The 19,003-nt window shown below is 47.7% G+C and overlaps 1 protein-coding gene across 17 annotated transcripts in view; it reads left to right on the plus strand.

Annotated features, from left to right (window-relative positions):
- IQSEC2 (IQ motif and Sec7 domain ArfGEF 2) overlaps positions 1–19,003 on the plus strand; it is a 162,768-nt gene that overhangs the window by 102,781 nt on the left and 40,984 nt on the right. Inside the window, exon 1 of one of the 17 annotated variants that reach the window (XM_061614016.1) lies at positions 9,760–9,977. The exons of the other annotated variants lie outside the window; for them this stretch is intronic. Coding sequence (XP_061470000.1) covers positions 9,913–9,977 — 65 coding nt within the window. The 5' untranslated portion in view covers positions 9,760–9,912. Of the gene's footprint in view, positions 1–9,759; positions 9,978–19,003 lie in introns of those variants that run through there. 17 annotated transcript variants of the gene reach the window in all.

Raw genomic sequence — 19,003 nt, forward strand, 5'->3', positions numbered from 1 at the left:
AGGGGCCAAGGGTCTGAAACCTCATCCCCCAACACTACCCGTTGATATCTACCGGAGAGATAGGAACGGAACCACTGTAAAACAGTGCCTCCTATTCCCAGTCCCTCCAGACGACTCAACAGGATACCGTGGTCGACGGTATCGAAAGCCGCTGAGAGGTCCAGGAGGACGAGGAAGGTATGTTCTCCCCTATCCAACGCCCTCCTCATATCATCCACCAGAGCGACCAAGGCTGTTTCAGTTCCGTGTCCAGTCCTGAAGCCCGACTGCTTCCTCCAAGTGCCGCTCTGTATGTGTGACAACTGAAGGCTTGCAAGTACTAGATGGGTTTCTGAGCATATAGCTATTTTCTTGCTGTTTTCCTGTTTGTGTGTGCAAGTGTGAATGTGGGTAAGGTTCCATTCTCACAAGTGCACATGAGATTTGGGCCAGGAGTGGACCTGCATTTTGAACATTATGTGAGCATGGTTTCCGATAGCATCCACACAGCTCATGAGAGGGCATACATATGTTAGCATAGACATAATTACACATAGACACAGCTATTTTTTTAGTCAGTGTATATAGTCTTACATGTGTCAGATACTGATGCATCTAAGGGCATATATATGTGTAGATGTGCAGGTTTGTTATTTTGTTCCTGTCTTTGAGTTTGTCTCATGTAACCACATAAATAGGTGAATGTCTGTTAACTGTGTGAGTGCCAGTGTGCTTGCCTGCAGCATTATTAAAACTATGAATGGTGTGGAAAGAGTGTATAGAGATATAGTTTTGCCTTCTCTCATAGCGCTAGAACTTGGGGGGGGGGTCACCAGATGAAATTTATGGGCATTTTATTCAGGACAGACAAAAGAAAGTATTCACATAACAATTAACTTAGGGAATTTATTACCACAAGATATGATGATAGTTACTGACCTAGGTTTCTTCCAGACTGTGGAATAGCAACAGTATGTTGTTGTCTTGTGTTTTCCTTATGCTTCTTCCATCTTTTATCAGACACAGACCATCCAGGTTTTTTTTAAATTAAGAATGACACAGTCTCCACAAATATAGGTCACCTTGCTACTCTTTTCTGTAGTCTTTAGGCATATATTTTTGACCTATGTAATGAATGATAGATTCAGCATGGGTGAGCCTATTGCCCACCTCTATACTTTGCCATACCTTTAGTACAACATTTCTGGTCAGTGCCATTTTATCTGCATCTATTTTTTTTAACCAGCCTTTTTAAAGCTTCAGTTCTATACCCACTTGATCAGAGATTTAATGCAATGAGTAGATATATATAGGATTTGACTGTTAAATTTGTGATTTTTCCCTATATTTAAAAAATAATAAAGAAGCATTTTAGTGCAAATTATAATTGATTTAAAAACAAAACAAAGCTCAGCTTTTCAAATCTTTGGTTAGCATCAGTTTATCACAGTGTTTTGGACTACATAATTAATTTTTTTTCCAAAAAGGTTTTAAAATGGGTGTGTTTGGGTGATTTGTCCCTTCCCTGCTAACATAGGGTCAGATCTGTCTGCCTCCTGCCTTGCTGCTCTTACTGGGACTCAAGTAGATTAATGATAACAGAAGGCAGACACATGAAAAATGCTATATCCCCACGAAGCGCTGCAATTCTGCATGTAACTTGCAGCAGAAGACCAGTGAATGGGCAGCGTTAGGAGTCATCAGTCTCTGGCAGTGTGCATGGATGTCTCGAAAAGGGAATGGATGGAGGTTAGGTCTATCAGTAGCAATAAGCCATGAAGGATAGATGGAACCTCCCATATTCTGAGATATTTGAACACCAGATGCCAAGAGTAAACAAATGAAGTAAAGTTGCATTTGCCACCTGACCGGGATAGTGGTGGTGGTCACAAGTCATTTTAATTTAATTTTGGTTTGGTTTTGTGCCATTACTGAAAAAGCAAAGAGCAAGCCCATTTTTGTCCTCAGCCTTGGGGGAAAAAATTGTATACCATAGGAGACTCAATGGTGGTAGTGTAGGGCTCTGCCTCCTGTTTCCACTGCATGCCCTTCTCTGGGCTTAGCCTCCTGACAAAGAGGACTCCTTCCCCAGGTTCCACTGCACTTATCTGAATGTTTGATTTCAATAGCTTGCAGCCATAAACATGGGAGGACAGTTGCCTTTCATGTCCTGCTTATGGGGTTTCTATAGGCCCAAATGGGCTGGCCAGTGTTGGAAGCAAGGATGCTGGACCCGAGAGGCCCATTGTCTAGAATGGTCTGGGCTCTTATTCATTCATTCATTCATTCATTCATTCCCCGCCCTTCCTCTCAGCAGGAGCCCAGGGCAGAAAACAAAAGCAGTAAAAACACTTTAAAACATCATAAAAACAGACCTTACAATATATTAAAACAAAACAACTTTAAAAACATTCTTTAAAAAAGCTTAAAAAAAACATCTTAAATAAAAAGGGTTTTAAAAAGCATATTGTTTAGAGGGGAAAAAAGGGAAAAAAACGTATTAAAAGCAATTCCAACACAGATGCAGACTAGGATAGGTCTCAACTTGAAAGGCTTATTGAAAGAGGAAAGTCTTCAATCAGTGCTGAAAAGATAACAGAGATGGCGCCTGCCTAATATTTAAGGGGAGGGAATTCCACAGGGTAGGTGCCACCACACTAAAGGTCCGTTTCCTATGTTGTGCACAACGGGCCTCCTGATAAGATGGTATCTGCAGGAGGCCCTCACCTGCAGAATGCAGTGATCGACTGGTGATATAAGGGCTAAGACGGTCTTTCAGGTATCCTGGTCCCAAGCTGTATAGGGCTTTGTACACCAAAACTAGAACCTTGAACTTGGCCCGGTAGCAAATGGGCAGCCAGTGCAATTCTTTCAGCAGCAGGGTGACATGTTGCTGATACCCTGCCCCAGTGAGCGGTTTGCACCAGCTGCAACTTCCAGACCAACCTCAAGGACAGCCCCACATAGAGCGCATTATAGTAATCCAGCCTGGAGGTTACCAGTGCGTGTACAACAGTGGTCAGACTATCCTGGTCCAGAAAAGGCCGCAGCTGTCTTGTCAGCCAAAGCTGGTAAAAGGCACTCCTAGCCATAGAGGTCACCTAGACCTTTAGCAACAAATATGGATCCAGAAGCACCCCCAGACTACAAACCTACTCTTTCAGAGGGAGTACGACCCCATCCAAAGCAGGCAACTGACCAATCATCCAAACTCGGGAACCACCAACCCACAGTGCCTCCATCTTGCTAGGATTCAGACTCAGTTTATTGGCCCTCATCCAGCCCACCACCGAGTCCAGGCAGCGGTCCAGGGCTTGCATGGCCTCTCCCGATTCCGATGTTATGGAGAAATACACTCTGGATCCACTCGGTCAAACCCCCTTGGCATGGTTCAATAAGGCAAGAAGGGCAAGGGTCAAGAGGACATGTTGCTGGCCGCATCGTTGCAAGCACCTTGTCCATGTCATCAGGCCGCATCAACTGAAACCATTCCCAAGACGTTGCAGTAGACATTGCATTGGACACCTCATCGGGGACTACAGTAGATGTGGAGGGGGCATCAAGACTGCTACGGAGGCAAGCAACTTTACCCTCAAAGTGCCTTGGAAACAATTCACAGTGGACCTCCGAAGGGTCTAAAATGCCATTTCCTGGAGTTGATGTCAACAGATTCTTGACAATACAGAAAAGCTCCACTAGACGGCTAGTTGAGGATGCGATGGAGGCAGAGAAGTGGGCCTTCTTTGCCACCCTCACCGCCACACAGTAGGCATGGTTATGATGTTTTACTCGTGCCTGATCAGCCTCACAGCATGTTTTTCGCCACTTGGGTTCTAGCTGTCGTCCATCCTGTTTCATTGCCCTTAACTCACTGGTGTACCAAGGTGCAAACCGGGCTCCACAATGCCAGAGAGGGTGCTCAGGTGCAACTGTGTTAAGAGCCCGACGCACCTCGCTGTTCCACAGGATGACAAGGGCTTCAACAGGGTCACCTGCTCTATCTACTGGGAGCTCCCCCAGGGCATTCAGGAATCCTGTGGATTCCACTAGGCTCCGGGGGCGGACCATCTTAATCTGTTCACCACACCTGCAGGGAAGGATCAGAGCCATAAGTCTAAACTTCACCAGGAAGTGGTATGACCATGACAATGGGGTGACATCCACCCTCCCTATCTCCAGACCACCCCTTCCTCCATCTAGAGCAAAAACCAAGTCAAGGGTGTGCCCTGCCCTATGCGTCAGGCCAGTGACAATTTGAGACAACCCCATGGTCATCATGGAGGCCATGAAGTCCTGAGCCAGAACACTAGAGGCAGCCTCAGTATGAACATTGAAATCACCCAGCACTATCATTCTGGGCTCCTCCAACACCACAGCCGGGATGACCTCCACCAGCTCAGTCAGAGAAGCTGCTGGGCAGCAGGGTGGATGGTACACCAGCAGCAACCCTAGTTTACTGTCTCCTCGGCCCAACACCAGGTGCAGGCCCTCACAGCCAGCTCCAAGATAGAGTGGTTTCCTGGTGACAGAGATGGAAGTTCTGTAGACCACAGCAACTCCTCCCACCCGTCCCTGCAGCTTGTGCTGGTGTAGCACCGAGTATCCATGTGGGCAAAACTGGGTCAGATCAACTCCTCCCAGCTCACTCATCCAGATCTCAGTAATGCACACTAAATCTGCACCTTCATCCACAATCAAATCATGGATGAGAGTGGTCTTATTGTGTACCGATCTGGCGTTGAACAACACACACAGGCCAGTGGGCACAGCAGATGAGCAACAAGGAACCCATCCATGAGAGGAGTGGCAGCAAGGAACAAGGCGCAGATAGCAAAATGATTTTTTCCACAAAATGATTCCTCACTGTACTTCCTGACTCTGGTTTCCTTGGTAAATTATCCCTTCAGTTTATTCCTTTCTTCAGCACCCATCCCCAAACTTCAGACTTGACAGGAAGCATTTTCAACCTCACCTCCCCTTCATCTACCTAGTGAAAAGAAGGTGGCATCCAAAAGTGTCTGCAGAAATATTACGGGGGGGGAGGGAGGGACAGTCTATGAATTGTTACTATAGATCATGGACAACCCACTCCACCCACTGTTACATCTCAAATTCCACGATGGGGAAGCACCCCCTTTCTTCCTCCTCCCCAGAACACCCTTGGTGGCATCAAATTAATGAGGAAGGGGAAGTGAACATAACCTTGTCTTGGAAAGGTGGATGTTATACATTGAAGGTAGATGCAGTACTGTAGTGGCAAATTCAGAAGTGTGGGGTCCCTTCACGATAGTGACGCCAGACCCTCACAGCCATACCGCCTTTTCCACTTTCCCTTGCTCTCTGTGTTGTCTCTGAGTCCACTACAACAGGCTTCCATAGTAGCCAATCAGCATGAAAAGGGAGGTTTGTGTTAGCTACTGAGAAGAGTCTTCTCAGGCCGACATGCCTCTTTTCACTCTGATTGGCTCCGATCAGCATGAAAGGACAAGGACTCTTCTCATTGGCTAACATGCTCCCCTTTCATGATGAATGGCTCATACATAGGGACCCATCTGGGCCCATTGCTCCCCCTTGTCCTCAGACAGAGGGGCAGACAACCTAAATGCAACTTTCCCTCCACACATATTCTCCCCCTCCCCCCTTCCGGGGAAGTTCTCCTGAGCAAGCTCCATTAAAATGAAGTGAGCTGGGCAAGAGCATGAGTGTGCGGTCCACATAGATCTTGTTCCTTTCAGTAAGGCTTGTGCAGGAGAACTTCCTGCTGGGGTTATGCCCCATGGATCAGATCTATCTGCCTCCTGCTCTGCTGCTTTCACTGGCGCTCAAAATTTGCCACTGAAGGTGGCTGTCAACCACTGGCCGTCATTGCTTAGCTGCCCATTTATTCCCCTCCCCCCACATCCCTAGCTCCTCTCTAAAGCTGGCAATAAGACCCCAGTTGAAAGCCTGGGTCCCACAGAGGTGCATGATAGGCAGAAAACCAGAAGATGCCGTGCTTCCCAATGTACACAAAAGCACAAGAGCACTGATGAAACGAAACAAAATCCAAAAAGGCTAAAGGGAGCTGTAGTTCAGGACCCTTAGGTTCTATCCCTGCCTCTGCCTTTCATAGCAGCCTGATACCCAGAAGTGTTGCCGCTTATCTCTTTGTCAGGAAAAACAACAATCTGCTACATTTCTGTGCTTGGGGCTGCTGTTAAAAGGGAGCAAGAATAAGTCCATTAAAAAAAGGGGGGGACAACCCATCCCCAGGTCTCGGAAGAGCCTGGAGAGTAAGAAAGGGTGGGCTGAATGGCTATTATTATAAACCAACTTGACCTATATACAGTGCCTTGCAAAAGTAATCAGACCCCTGACCAATGCTCTCATATTACTGAATTACAAATGGTACATTGTAATTTTGTTCTGTGCAGTATTTTATTTTGAAACATTGAAACTCCAAATCAGTTATTGTAAGGTGACATTGGTTTTATGTTGGGAAATGCTTGTAAGAGACATACAAAACTGACACATGTTGCTTGCGTAAGTATTCAACCCCTGTGCTGTGGAAGCTCCCAGTTTACACAGATGAATCGAGGACACAATTACCTTGCCATTGGCCTCCACCTGTGAACCATTCATGTTGCTGTCACATTGTCAGGATGAAAACCCCACTGTTGAAGGATCACTGGTCAGGCTGTGGATCTGAAGGAAAATGAAGACCAAAGAGCATTCTACAGAAGTGAGAGATAATGTAATACAAATGCATAGATTAGGAAAAGGGTACAAACTAATATCCAAGTGTCTGGCTATCCCAGTGAGCATAGTTGGATCAATAATCAGGAAGTGGAAGCTGCATCACACCACCCAGGCACTGCCAAGAAAAGGCCATCACTCAAAACTCAGCGCTCGAACAAGGAGACTTGTGAGAGAAGCCACAGAGAGGCCAACAATTACTTTGAAGGAGCTACAGAGTTCAATGGCTGGGAGTGGAGTTATAATGCACCAGGCAACCATATCAAGAGCTCTACATAACACTTGCCTGTATGGGAGGGTGGTAAGAAAAAAGCCATTACTCAAAAAGCACAATCTGAAAGCATGTCTGGAGTTTGCCAGAAAGCATGAGAGTGCCCCAGCTACAATGTGGGAAAAGGTTTTGTGGTCAGATGAGACCAAGATAGAGCTTTTAGGCCAAAACTCAAAGCTCTATGTGTGTCACAAACCTAACACTGCCCATGCCTCAAGACACACCATCCCTATAGTGAAGTGTGGTGGCAGCATCATGCTGTGGGGATGCTTCTCATCAGCAGGGACTGGGCATCTTGTTAAAATGAAAGGAAGAATGGATGGAGCAAAATACAGCGAAATACTGCAAGAGAACTTACTTTAGTCCACTCAAAAAGTGAAGCTTGGGAGGAAATTCACTTTTCAGCAGGACCATGATCCCAAGCACAAGGCCAAAGCAACAAGCACAAGGCCAAGCACAAGGCTGAAGCAGCAAGCTCAAGAACAAAAAGGTGAATGTCCTACAGTGGCCCTGTCAAAGTCCTGATCTCAATTCCATTGAGAATCTTTGGTGCTCTTAGAAAATTGTGGTCCACAAGCAACATCCAACCAACCTGAACGACCAGGAGCAAATCTGCCAAGAAGAATGGGCCAAAATCCATCTGACACTGTGTGCAAAGCTGGTACATACCTACCCCAAAAGACTTAAAGCTGTTATTGCCGCGAAAGGTGGCTCTGCCAAATATTAATGTGTGGGGGTTGAATGCTTACTCAAGCAACATGTTTCAGTTTTTTATGTTTCTTACAAACATTTCCCAACATAAAACCAATGACACCTTATAATTATTGATTTTGAGTTTCAGTGTTTCAAAATAAAATATCATACAGAATGAAATTACAATGTTCCATTTGTAATTCAGTAATACAAGAGCATTGGTCAGGGATCTGATTATTTTGCAAGGCACTCTATTAGGTATGTATGCCAATTATTGATTTCCTAAAAAAATGAGGGTGTTCATTCTGTCTCAGTTACGCTGCAAGAGACTCCCTTTGGCTTCAGAGCGCTGGTGTCTTGCAACCTACCTGCTGCTCTCCCTGATTTAGTGCCTACTTCCATTTTGGAAAGCAACCTCTTTATTTATTTTTTATCATTTGTACTTCTAGGTGGTCCCAAGGCAGGGTACAAAAATACAATTGAAACAAGCACAAATTAAATCTTAAAATGAAGCTGTAGAGGCCTGGTGGGCTGGCAACCATCCTTTAACTATTAACTTGAGGGCCTTTGGCCGAAAGGCAGGGTATGTATGTATGTATGTATGTATGTATGTATGTATGTATGTATGTATAAATAATAATAATAATAATAATAATAACAACAACAACAACAACTATTGGATCACACTCCCCGACTTCCTCATAATTGGGGGAAAATGTTTTAAGTGGGGATAATTTAGAAAGGAATTGAAAATAAAACTGCTAGTATGAAAATGTGTTTTTGCAAATCTATGGTGTGTCCATACTTGGAGTTCTGTGTTCAGTTCTAGTCGCTGCGCCTCATAAAGAATATTGTCGAGCTAGAAGAGGTGCAGAAAAGGGTGGTCAAAATGATCAAGGGACAGGAGCATCTCTCCTACAAAGAAAGATTATGTTTGGGGCTTTTTAGTTTGGAAGGTGAGTAAAGGGGGGAGAGACATGATAGGAATGTATAAAATTCAGCATGGTGTGGAGAAAGTGGTTAGGAATACGATAATATCAGAACCCAGGCTCATCCAATGAAGCTGGATGTTGGGAGAACTAGGGCAGACAAAAGTAAATGCTTCTTTGCATGAAAAAAAATTGAAATGGACTGCCTTCAAGTTGATTCTGAGTTATGGTGACACTATGAATAGGGTTTTCATGGTAAGTGGTGGTAGTAGTCCAACATTCTAACCACTACGCCACACTCGTTCTTGCTTCTTTGCATAGCAGATAATTAAACTATGGGATTTGCTTCCACAAGATGTAGTTAGGGCCATGAAACTGGGCAGCTTGAGAAGAGGATTAGACATATCCATGAAGGATAAGGCTACTTCAGCAGCTACTAGGCATGTTGGCTATCTCTTTCTTCCCGTAACACAGGCAGTATGAATATCAGTTGCTGAGGGAAAGAGCAGCAGAAGGCTACATGCTCATGTCCTACATGTGGTCTTCTCATGGGTACTGGTTAGCCTCTGTGCTAGAAAAGCCTTTGTCCTGATCCAGCAGGGCTCTTCTTATGCCCTTACGGTGGAGGGGACATCTGTATTTATGGCTCGTGTGGCCATTCTAATGGAGATGTGTCCCCAAGCATGTGCAAAGCGTGCAAGCAGATATTTATTTTAAAAGAAAGCAGGAGTGTCAACTCCCAACCCGGATCTCCTCCTTCTCCCTCCCCCTCTCCGAAAAAAAAAGACCTGGGGACAAAATCCAGGAGACTTGCCCCTCCCTGGCTCCTGACAGCTTCGTCGAGGCAGTCTTGGAGACCCTTTTAGACCTATAATCGTTGAAGCCCCCAGCTGCGCATGCCATAGACAGAAGAACCCAGGATCCTCAAGTCTCTATTTCCTTATCCAAAAACGGACGGGGGGGGCAGGGAGAGAGGGAGAGAGAGAACAACAACTCAGGAGCCCCAGCCCGTGAGATGCTGATGCTGGGAGGCGGGAACGTCACTTTGGGGGCAGACAATGGCAGGGGATTGCGGGGGGGGGGAGGAATCTCGGGCCGAGGGCGGTCCCTGCCGTATCCCGGCTCCTCCTCTGCTTTGCGCGACGGAGGCAGGGATGGAGGAGCGGCGGCGGCTGGGCTGCTCTGGGGCTTGGGGGAGCCGCTGTTGCTGTTGAGACCCGACCGGGTTTCCCCATCCCATCCCCCCACTCCCAATCCCCGGCAGTGGCGGCGGCGGGGGTCCTGGGGTGGAGGGCGCAGCCAGCCATGTGGTGCCTACAATGCTCGTCCGAGCGCCGCCCGGGGCAGCTGCAGCACAAGCTCCTGCACTGGTGAGTGCGCCCCCTCCCCTTGCAAGCCCCCTCCCGCGCCCCCATCCCAAGATACACCTGCATCCCTTTATTCAAGCACTTCCCAATAGCCTCTGCCTTGACAGCACTGCTACTTAATTTGTGCAGGAAATATTACACCCAGCAGGGAAACACCTCCTCTTCCACACGCACACATACACACATCAAATACCAAAATATCAGCCCTCTTAACAGGGAAACAACCCCCTCCCCCCCCTGCCAGCTCCCAGTATGCTTTCTCCTTCCTCTGAATACATGTTCCCTTTTTGCATCTTTTTTCGGCAGGGATTCTGAGGTACCCCATTGGGTAACACCCACCCACCCAGGAAACACCCTAGCCTCACTAATGCTGCCTCTCCCAATTGTTCAAAGATTTGAAATTACTTAAATTATCTTGGAAGGAAACCTCCCTTCTGATGTCATTTCTCTGTCTTTGCTCATAAGGGTCTCCCACATAATTTATCCTAAGTAGTTTTTGCTTCTCTTCTCTCCCCCCCCCATTTTTTTTAGTAGGAATCCCCAAACACCCTGTTATCTTTCTATCTGGCGGTGGTCAGAGGCACACACTCCCAAGCAATACTCCCCTTAATCAAGATCCCCTTCTCCCTCCTGCACTCACTCAGCAAGTTCAAATACATGCTACTGAATGCTTGCACCCATAATAGATAGCCCAATGGCTAACTCTTACTCCTCTAGTTGGGACCCCCTTCCTTATTTTCTCTTATTTTCCTTGGATTTCTCAGCAGCCAGGAATATTGCAATATTAGAGGCTGGTCCATTAGGGTGAATGATGGGGCACTGCCTCTCTGACCATAGTCTGTCCTTAGCCAACCCCCATCTACCTGCCTTCCTACTTACAAGCACTCTAAGAGATGGTGCTGCCTGTCACCTTCCTCCTCCTTTGCCTCCAAGTCGCCCTTGTAGAACTCAGAAAGGAGGAGGATGGGAACAAATCTAGAATTAGTTGGCTCTGCCCATCACAGGCTCTGATTCCACTTACTTTTGATCTGCCTGTCTTCTGTCCTGCCAATCCTAATGGATACCAACCACCACTTGAAGCTGCTTTATACTGAACCAGTCCGTTGGTTCATCCTGCTGAGTAAACTGACTGGCAGTGGCTCTCCAGGGTTTCATACAACCTGAGATCTTTCCTAGCCCAACTGCATTGAACCTTTTGCATGCAAAGCATGTGTGCTACTGCTGAGCTGCAGCTCTTCACCAAGAATAAGCCCTGCCCCTTTCTGTGTGTAGCTGACCACTTATTTGCCCTACAGTGCTGCTGTGCTAATAACCCTCTGCCTGCCTGTCTGCTCCTTCTAGCATCCTGTCAGTAGGGACCCTGCCAGGACACTCCGCTGTGTCTCCCAGAGATGCCCATCCGTTGTATGACTTCTAGAGCCCTTGATGTTTTTCTGACGTTCTCACTGCCCTGTCTCCTAGGGAACACCCAAATGTCCCTGCAAGTAATTCCTTGTTAAATATAATTTCACTTTACCTGAAGTATTCACGGTGGAGGATATCCAAATTTCACTTCTGTATGTGCCACCTACCAATTCTGTTGGTGAGCTGGAACCTTCTGATAATGGCCTATCCACCTATGCAGACCATCTGCACTCTCTAGTCAGTGGCCTTGTTCACATGACGCATTAAACCACATCCTGGATTAGTGAGGTTGTGCGTGCATGTGGACTTTTTGCTCATGGGCTGCTCCCCGGTCCTTTTTGCTGTTGTGCCGAGGTTTAGCTTACCATGCCATGTGAACCAGGGCTCATGGTTAAGCTCTTTCTTCACTAACCACAAACTGTAACCAGGGTGTGTTCTTGGTTACAGCTCATGATTAGTGAGGAGAGAGCTTAACCACGAGCCATAATAAGCCAAACTTTGGCTTGGTGAGGCAGCAAAAAGAACCAGGGAGGAGCAAAGTGGCTGCAAGCTCCTTTGAAGGAGCCTACACACTTTCGCTAAGCCAAGTTTGGTTTAGCATCTCGTGTGAACTAGGTCAGCGTGTTGTAGTGGTTAGAGTAGTGGACTCTAGGACCTGGGAGACCAGGCTTATTTAGCCATGAAGCTCCTTGAGTGATCATGGGCTGGTCACCATCTCTCAGCCTAACCTACCTCACAAGGCTGTTGCGAAGAGGGGGAGAACCATGTACACCACCTTGAGCTCCTTGGAGAAAAGGTGAGATATAAATGTAGTAACAAAAAAAAGTTAGCTGCTCCACTCTCCATAGGATACATCCTTGTACGCCTTTCACAAATATCCACAGGCCACCTTTTTTCTTTTCTTTTTTTGCTCCCTTGCTGTTCTTGCCTTTGGGCTTTGGGGATTATTATTATTATTATTTAGTTGCATTTCTAAACCGCCCTATAGCTAGCAGCTCCCAGGGCGGTGTACAACATGATAAAACCACAATATTTAAAATACAGCAAGTGTGTATTGCGCAGACAATATAAACATTATATAAACAAAGTGAAAGAAAACTAAAAAAAATAAGATTAAAAGCTTAAATACTTTAAAATGCCTGGGTGAAGAGGTGGGTTTTTACCTGGCGCCGAAAAGATGACAGAGAAGGCGCCAGGCGTATCTCATCTGGGAGGGCATTCCATAATTCGGGGGCCACCACTGAAAAGGCCCTAGATCTTGTTACTGTTCTCCGGGCCTCTGTATGGGTTGGGACCCGGAGAAGGGCCTTAGACATCGAGCGGAGTGAACGGGTAGGAACATAGCGGGAGAGGCGTTCCATCAGATATTGCGGTCCAGTGCCGTTAAGGGCTTTATAGGTAAGGACCAACACTTTGAATCTGGCCCGGAAACATATTGGAAGCCAGTGCAGTTGGGCCAGAATAGGTGTTATGTGGTCAAATTTCTTCGTCCCAGTAAGAACTCTGGCCGCAGCATTCTGCACTAGCTGAAGTTTCCGAATTGTTTTCAAAGGTAACCCTACGTAGAGAGCATTACAGTAATCCAATCTAGAGGTTACCAGAGCGTGAATAACTGAGGCTAGGTTCTCCCTGTCCAGATAGGGTCGTAGTTGGGCTACCAGCCGAAGCTGGTAGAACACATTTCGTGCCACCGAGGCTACCTGGGCCTCAAGTGACAGAAGCGGATCTAATAAGATCCCCAAACTACGGACCTGTTCCTTTAGGGGGAGTGTAACCCCATCTAGGACAGGTCTGACATCAACCATCTGAGCAGAGGGCCCCCCAACTAGCAGCATCTCAGTCTTGTCAGGATTGAGCTTCAGTTTGTTTGCTCTCATCCTGTCCATTATCGCGGCCAGGCAGCGGTTCAGTACAGCAACAGCCTCACCTGAAGAAGATGAAAAGGAGAAATAGAGCTGCGTATCATCAGCATATTGCTGGAAACGCACTCCATAACTCCTGATGACCTCACCCAGCAGCTTCATATAGATATTAAAAAGCATGGGGGACAGAACTGAGCCCTGAGGGACCCCATACTGGAGCACCCAGGGACTCGAGTAGTGTTCCCCAAGCATCACCTTCTGGAGACGATTCTCAAGATAGGAGCACAGCCACCGCCAAGCAGTGCCTCCAACTCCTAACTCCGCGAGTCGCCCCAGAAGGATACCATGGTCGATGGTATCAAAAGCCGCCGAGAGATCAAGGAGAACCAACAGAGTTACACTCCCTCTGTCTTTCTCCCGACAGAGGTCATCATACAGGGCGACCAAGGCTGTTTCTGTACCAAACCCCGGCCGAAAGCCGGATTGAAATGGATCCAGATAATCAGTTTCATCCAAGAGGGCCTGGAGTTGGCGAGCGACCACGCGCTCTAGAACCTTGCCCAGAAATGGAACATTTGCTACCGGCCTATAGTTGTTAAAGTTATCAGGGTCCAAGGAGGACTTTTTTAGGAGCGGTCGCACTACCGCCTGTTTCAGGCAAGGTAGGACCACTCCCTCTCGTAACGAGGCATTAATTACCTCCTTGGCCCAGCCGGCCGTTCCATTTCTGCTAGCTTTTATTAGCCACGAGGGGCAAGGGTCCAGAGCGGAAGTAGTCACCCGTATCTGTCCAAGCACCTTGTCCACATCCTCGAGCTGTACCAACTGAAACTCATCCAATAAAACAGGACAAGACTGTGTTCTGGACACCTCATTAGATTCAACTGTTACAATATTGGAGTCAAGGTCCCGACGGATGTTTATGATCTTGTCTTGGAAGTGCCTCGCAAACTCATTACAGCGGGCTATTGATGGTAATATTGCATCCGGAGAACCAGAGTGTAAAAGTCTCCGGACAACCTTATAAAGTTCCGCTGGGCGGTTACAAGATGACTGAATGGAGGTAGCGAAGTATTGCTTCTTCGCCATCCTCACCGCCTTCACATAGCGTTTCGTGGAGGCCTTCACAAGTGCATAATTACAGCTGTCGGGAGTTCGTCTCCATTTACCCTCCAACCGTCTCCTTTCTTGCTTCATCACTCTTAGCTCCTCGGTAAACCAAGGGGCCAATTGAGCTCTGCAATGGAGAGGACGCACCCAGGGCGATTGTGTCAACTGCCCGGGTCATTTCCGTATTCCACAAAGTGACCAGGGTTTCGACAGGATCGTCAGTTTTATCAGCCGGAAAATCCCCCAGAGCCCTCTGAAATCCTTCAGGATTCATTAGTCTCCGGGGACAGACCATCTTAATTGGTCCTCCACCCTTGCAGAGGGGAGAAGACGATGTGAGTCTAAATCTCAAGAGGCGATGATCTGTCCATGACAAAGGAATAGATGTAAGATTCCTCACTCCCAGATCACCTTCCCCCATTCCAGTGGCAAAAATCAAGTCTAGAGTATGTCCTGACACATGCGTCAGGCCAGCAACAAATTGAGACAGCCCCATGGCTGTCATGGAGGTCATGAAGTCCTGAGCCGCTCCAGAGGCGGCCTCGGCATGAATGTTGAGATCCCCCAATACCAAAAGTTTGGGAGATCACAACACCAAGTCCGAGACCACCTCTGTCAGCTCAGTTAGGGAAGCTGTTGGGCAGCAGGGTGGACGGTACACCAACAGTATTCCCAGTCTGTCTCGCTGGCCCAACGTAATGTGCAGACACTCCAGGCCATTAGCCACTTGGATGGGGTGCCTAACAAGAGAGATGGAACTTCTATAGACCACAGCAATTCCCCCTCCCCGACTCTCGGATCTACCCAGATGCTGAACCGAATACCCAGGTGGGCACAACTGGGAGAGATTAATACCTCCCAGATCGCTCACCCAGGTTTCGGTAATGCATGCCAGATCGGCCGCCTCATCCATGATTAAATCATAGATGAGGGAGGTTTTATTATTTACCGATCTGGCATTAAAGAGCAGCAACTGGAGATCCGAGAGTTGGCTGGTAGAACTACCAGCAATCCTGTGGATGTGAGGAGGACCGGAACACGGCACAGCCACCAGTTGTCTGGGCCGAGTTCCCCTTAACTGGCAAGTCCTCCTCACAGCGCCATACCTCCCATTACCCGTCACTGCGCTGATTGGGTCCCCCTCTGGTCCTCCCTCCCAACACCCTATCCTCTCCCCCAGGCACATAATAAAAATAAAATAAAGAAAAAAACTCATACTCCATACACAATCACACACTCATTCATACAACCATTCATACACCCAAATAGCACAAATAGCACAGCAACAACAGCAGGGTCCCAATAGCCACGAATCGCAACAGTGGCAGCTGTAATGTCAGGGGCTCAGAAGCGATCAGCAGCAGCAGCAGCACAGGCAGGCAGGTGGCTCTCCCTCCCTGGGCAGCGATGGTCCTCTTCCCCTTGCAGGCAGTGGGTCTCCCAAGCCCCCTCAGCCAGCCAGGGAGCTTCCACCACCATCTCCCCTCAATGCGCAGACTGGATTGTGAACCAGGCCTGGATGCCTTTAGTTGGCTGTTGTTAATTATACAAGCAAAATGATCCTCCCTCTGGGTTCCAGAACTTAGGGACGAATGTAGGAAGATCTCACAGCTGGATGAGATCCTAAACTGGACCATGGAGGGGAGAAGGGGATCTGGGTAGAGCCTTGATGTTCTAAAGCACACCAACACCAAGGTAGCCATGAAATAGTTTTCATCTTTTTCACAGTTTAGGTTCCCATCCACCGCCTCACAGCTATGGTGCCACCTACACAGGATCACAACCTTCTACTTGGCGTTTATTAATCTGGAATGACTGCTGTGCCTGCTTCTGTACTCACAATAGCTAACATGAATTAGGGTCCCTTATTTTACAGGGTAACTCCAAATAACCCTTTGCTACATGTTTGCTAGTGACTATAGACAACCCTTTGCTTGTACACTCAACAAAGGGCTGCAGTCACATAGGGAGCCACTCATCTGTAGTGTCTGGCCAATAACAATTATAAAATATATCTAAAAATTTCCATGGAGGTCAAGTATTCTCTAATTTCCCATTGTGCTTCTCCCCACCACCACCATCTTCTGTAACCAGTATCATTATGAACATGATGACCTTTGTCGGGAGAGAGACAGGGGGAATGTGACTCTGTTGATTCTCCTTGATCTCTCAGCTGCTTTCTATACCATCGACCATGGTATCCTTCTGGGAAGACTGGCTGATTTGGGAGTGGGAGGGACTGCATGGCGGTGGTTCCGCTCCTACTTGGCGGGTCAGCTCCAGAAGGTGGTGCTTGGGGAACATTACTCGGCACCCTGGACTCTCCAGTATGGGGTTCCACAGGGGTCAGTTCTGTCCCCCATGCTGTTCAACATCTACATGAAACCGTTGGGTGCGGTCATCCGGAGCTTTGGAGTGCGTTGCCATCAGTATGCTGATGACACGCAGCTCTATTTCTCCTTTTCATCTTCTTCAGGTGAGGCTGTCAATGTGCTGAACCGGTGCCTGGCTGCGACAATGGACTGGATGAGGGCTAATAAACTGAGGCTCAATCCAGACAAGACTGAGATGCTGCTAGTGGGTGGTTCTTCTGACCAGATGGTGGATGTCCAACCTGTTCTGGATGGGGTTGCATTCCCCCTGAAGGAGCAGGTTTGTAGCTTGGGGGTTCTTCTAGAACCATCTCTGTCACTTGAGGCTCAGGTAGCCTCGGTGGCACGGAGTGCCTTCTACCAACTTTGGTTCGTGGCCCAGCTACGTCCCTATCTGGACAGGGATAACCTGGCTTCAGTTGTCCATGCTCTGGTAACCTCCAAGTTAGATTACTGCAGTGCACTCTGCGTGGGGCTGCCTTTGAAGACGGTTCGGAAACTTCAGCTTGTGCAAAATGCAGCGGCCAGATTGGTAACAGGGACCAGACGGTTGGAACGTATAAAACCGATTCTGGCTCACTTGCATTGGCTGCCTGTATGTTTCCGAGCTCGATTCAAGGTGCTGGCTTTAACCTATAAAGCCTTACACGGCTTGGGACCACAATACCTGAGGGAACGCCTCTCCCGATGTGAACCCACCTGTACGCTACTCTCAACATCAAAGGCTCTCCTCTGGGTGCCTACTCTGAGGGAAGCTGGCAGTCTGGCAACACGGGAGAGGGCCTTCTCAGTGGTGGCCCCCAAATTATTGAATGATTTTTCTGATGAGGTGCGCTTTTTGGCTCCAGGTCAAGACATTCCTCTTCTCCCAGGCATTTTAGCATGTGTTTTTACAGTGCTTTTAAAAAATGTTTTTTTAAATTTGTATATTTGTCTTTAATGTTTTTAATTGTTGTAAACTGCCCAGAGAGCTTTGGCTATGGGGCAGTATGCAAATGCAATAAATAAATAAATAAATATTTAGCATGTCCCCACATTTTGTAATTGGTAGTGGTGACATGTTAACATTTCCCACTCCATATTTATTTATTTATTATCTTTATAGGAGCTCAACGTGGTGTACATGGTTCTCCCCATTTTATTTTCACAACAATCCTGTGAGGTAGGTTAGGCTTGAGAGGCAGTGACTGGCCCAAAGTCACCCAGTGTCGGAAGGCAGAGCTGGGGTCCCAATCCCGGGGAGCTGGATCCCGGAGAGTTGGGAGAAGAGTATTCGCATGGATGGCAGAGGGAAGGGGGAGGAACTTCCCCCCTTTGGAGCGAAGACGAAACAGAGGAACTGCCAGTGATAAGGTCGCTTAGCAACGGGGAGCCTGAGCCCTCCCTGGACATTCTCACGCCTCCCCCTCTTTCAGGCTCAGAGCAAGAGGGGGAAGAGGGAGGGCTGCTCACAGCCGAAAAGCGGGGAGGCAGTTTACCATCAGCCCCTATCCCCCATCCTGGAATCGGAAACTTCAGAAGAGGAGGGGGTGATGCTTCCCCCCTCACCGCGCACACGCAGACAGCTGAAAAGACAGGAGAGAAGGGGGGGAAGGCGGGCAGTACCTGAGGGGCAGTTAAGGAGGAGCGAAAGATTGCGCGCCCGTTTGGCCCCTTCTTAAAGAACAGGCGGGAAGAAGTCCCTTGCTCTGTCAACTTTCTCCCAATGCCGCAGGACCTGTATCCCTGTATTGCTTCATGAGAAAACGCAGTCTTTGTTTGGACATTACCCTAATAAAACACGAATTAACTACAGCCGTTGGTCTGGTTCCTGAGTCACATCCTGGGCCTGACACCCAGTGAGCTTCATGGCTGAGTGAGGAGTTAAACCCTGGTCTCCCAGGACATAGTTCAACATCCTAACCATTACACCATGCTGGCTGTCAATACACATGATCACAGGAAGCCCACATGTTGTAGTGCAATTCTTTACTCTTATTCTGCTGACAGAATTCTGTTGCCCATACTCCTAAGTGGAGCTTATGTACAAGTATGTAAGATTCAGCAGAAGTTCCGGGTGGGGGGATCAGGATGTGGGTTTGGGTGCGGCTTCCTAAGAATCCTAGCTTTCATAAGCAGGGGACAGGGGAAACAATTTTCTTGTCCTTCTGTTTGTGAAGATATGCTTGAAGTGTATTGGCAATGCCTGCTGAAAATTTGAATCCAGAGGTGTGGCTGAATGAAATTTCCAGGAGGTGGAACTTCAGTGCCTATTCAGCTCTGTGCCCCACCCCTAACAAAA

The sequence above is a fragment of the Rhineura floridana genome, chromosome 3, assembly GCF_030035675.1.
Source record: "Rhineura floridana isolate rRhiFlo1 chromosome 3, rRhiFlo1.hap2, whole genome shotgun sequence".
Lineage (NCBI taxonomy): Eukaryota > Metazoa > Chordata > Lepidosauria > Squamata > Rhineuridae > Rhineura > Rhineura floridana.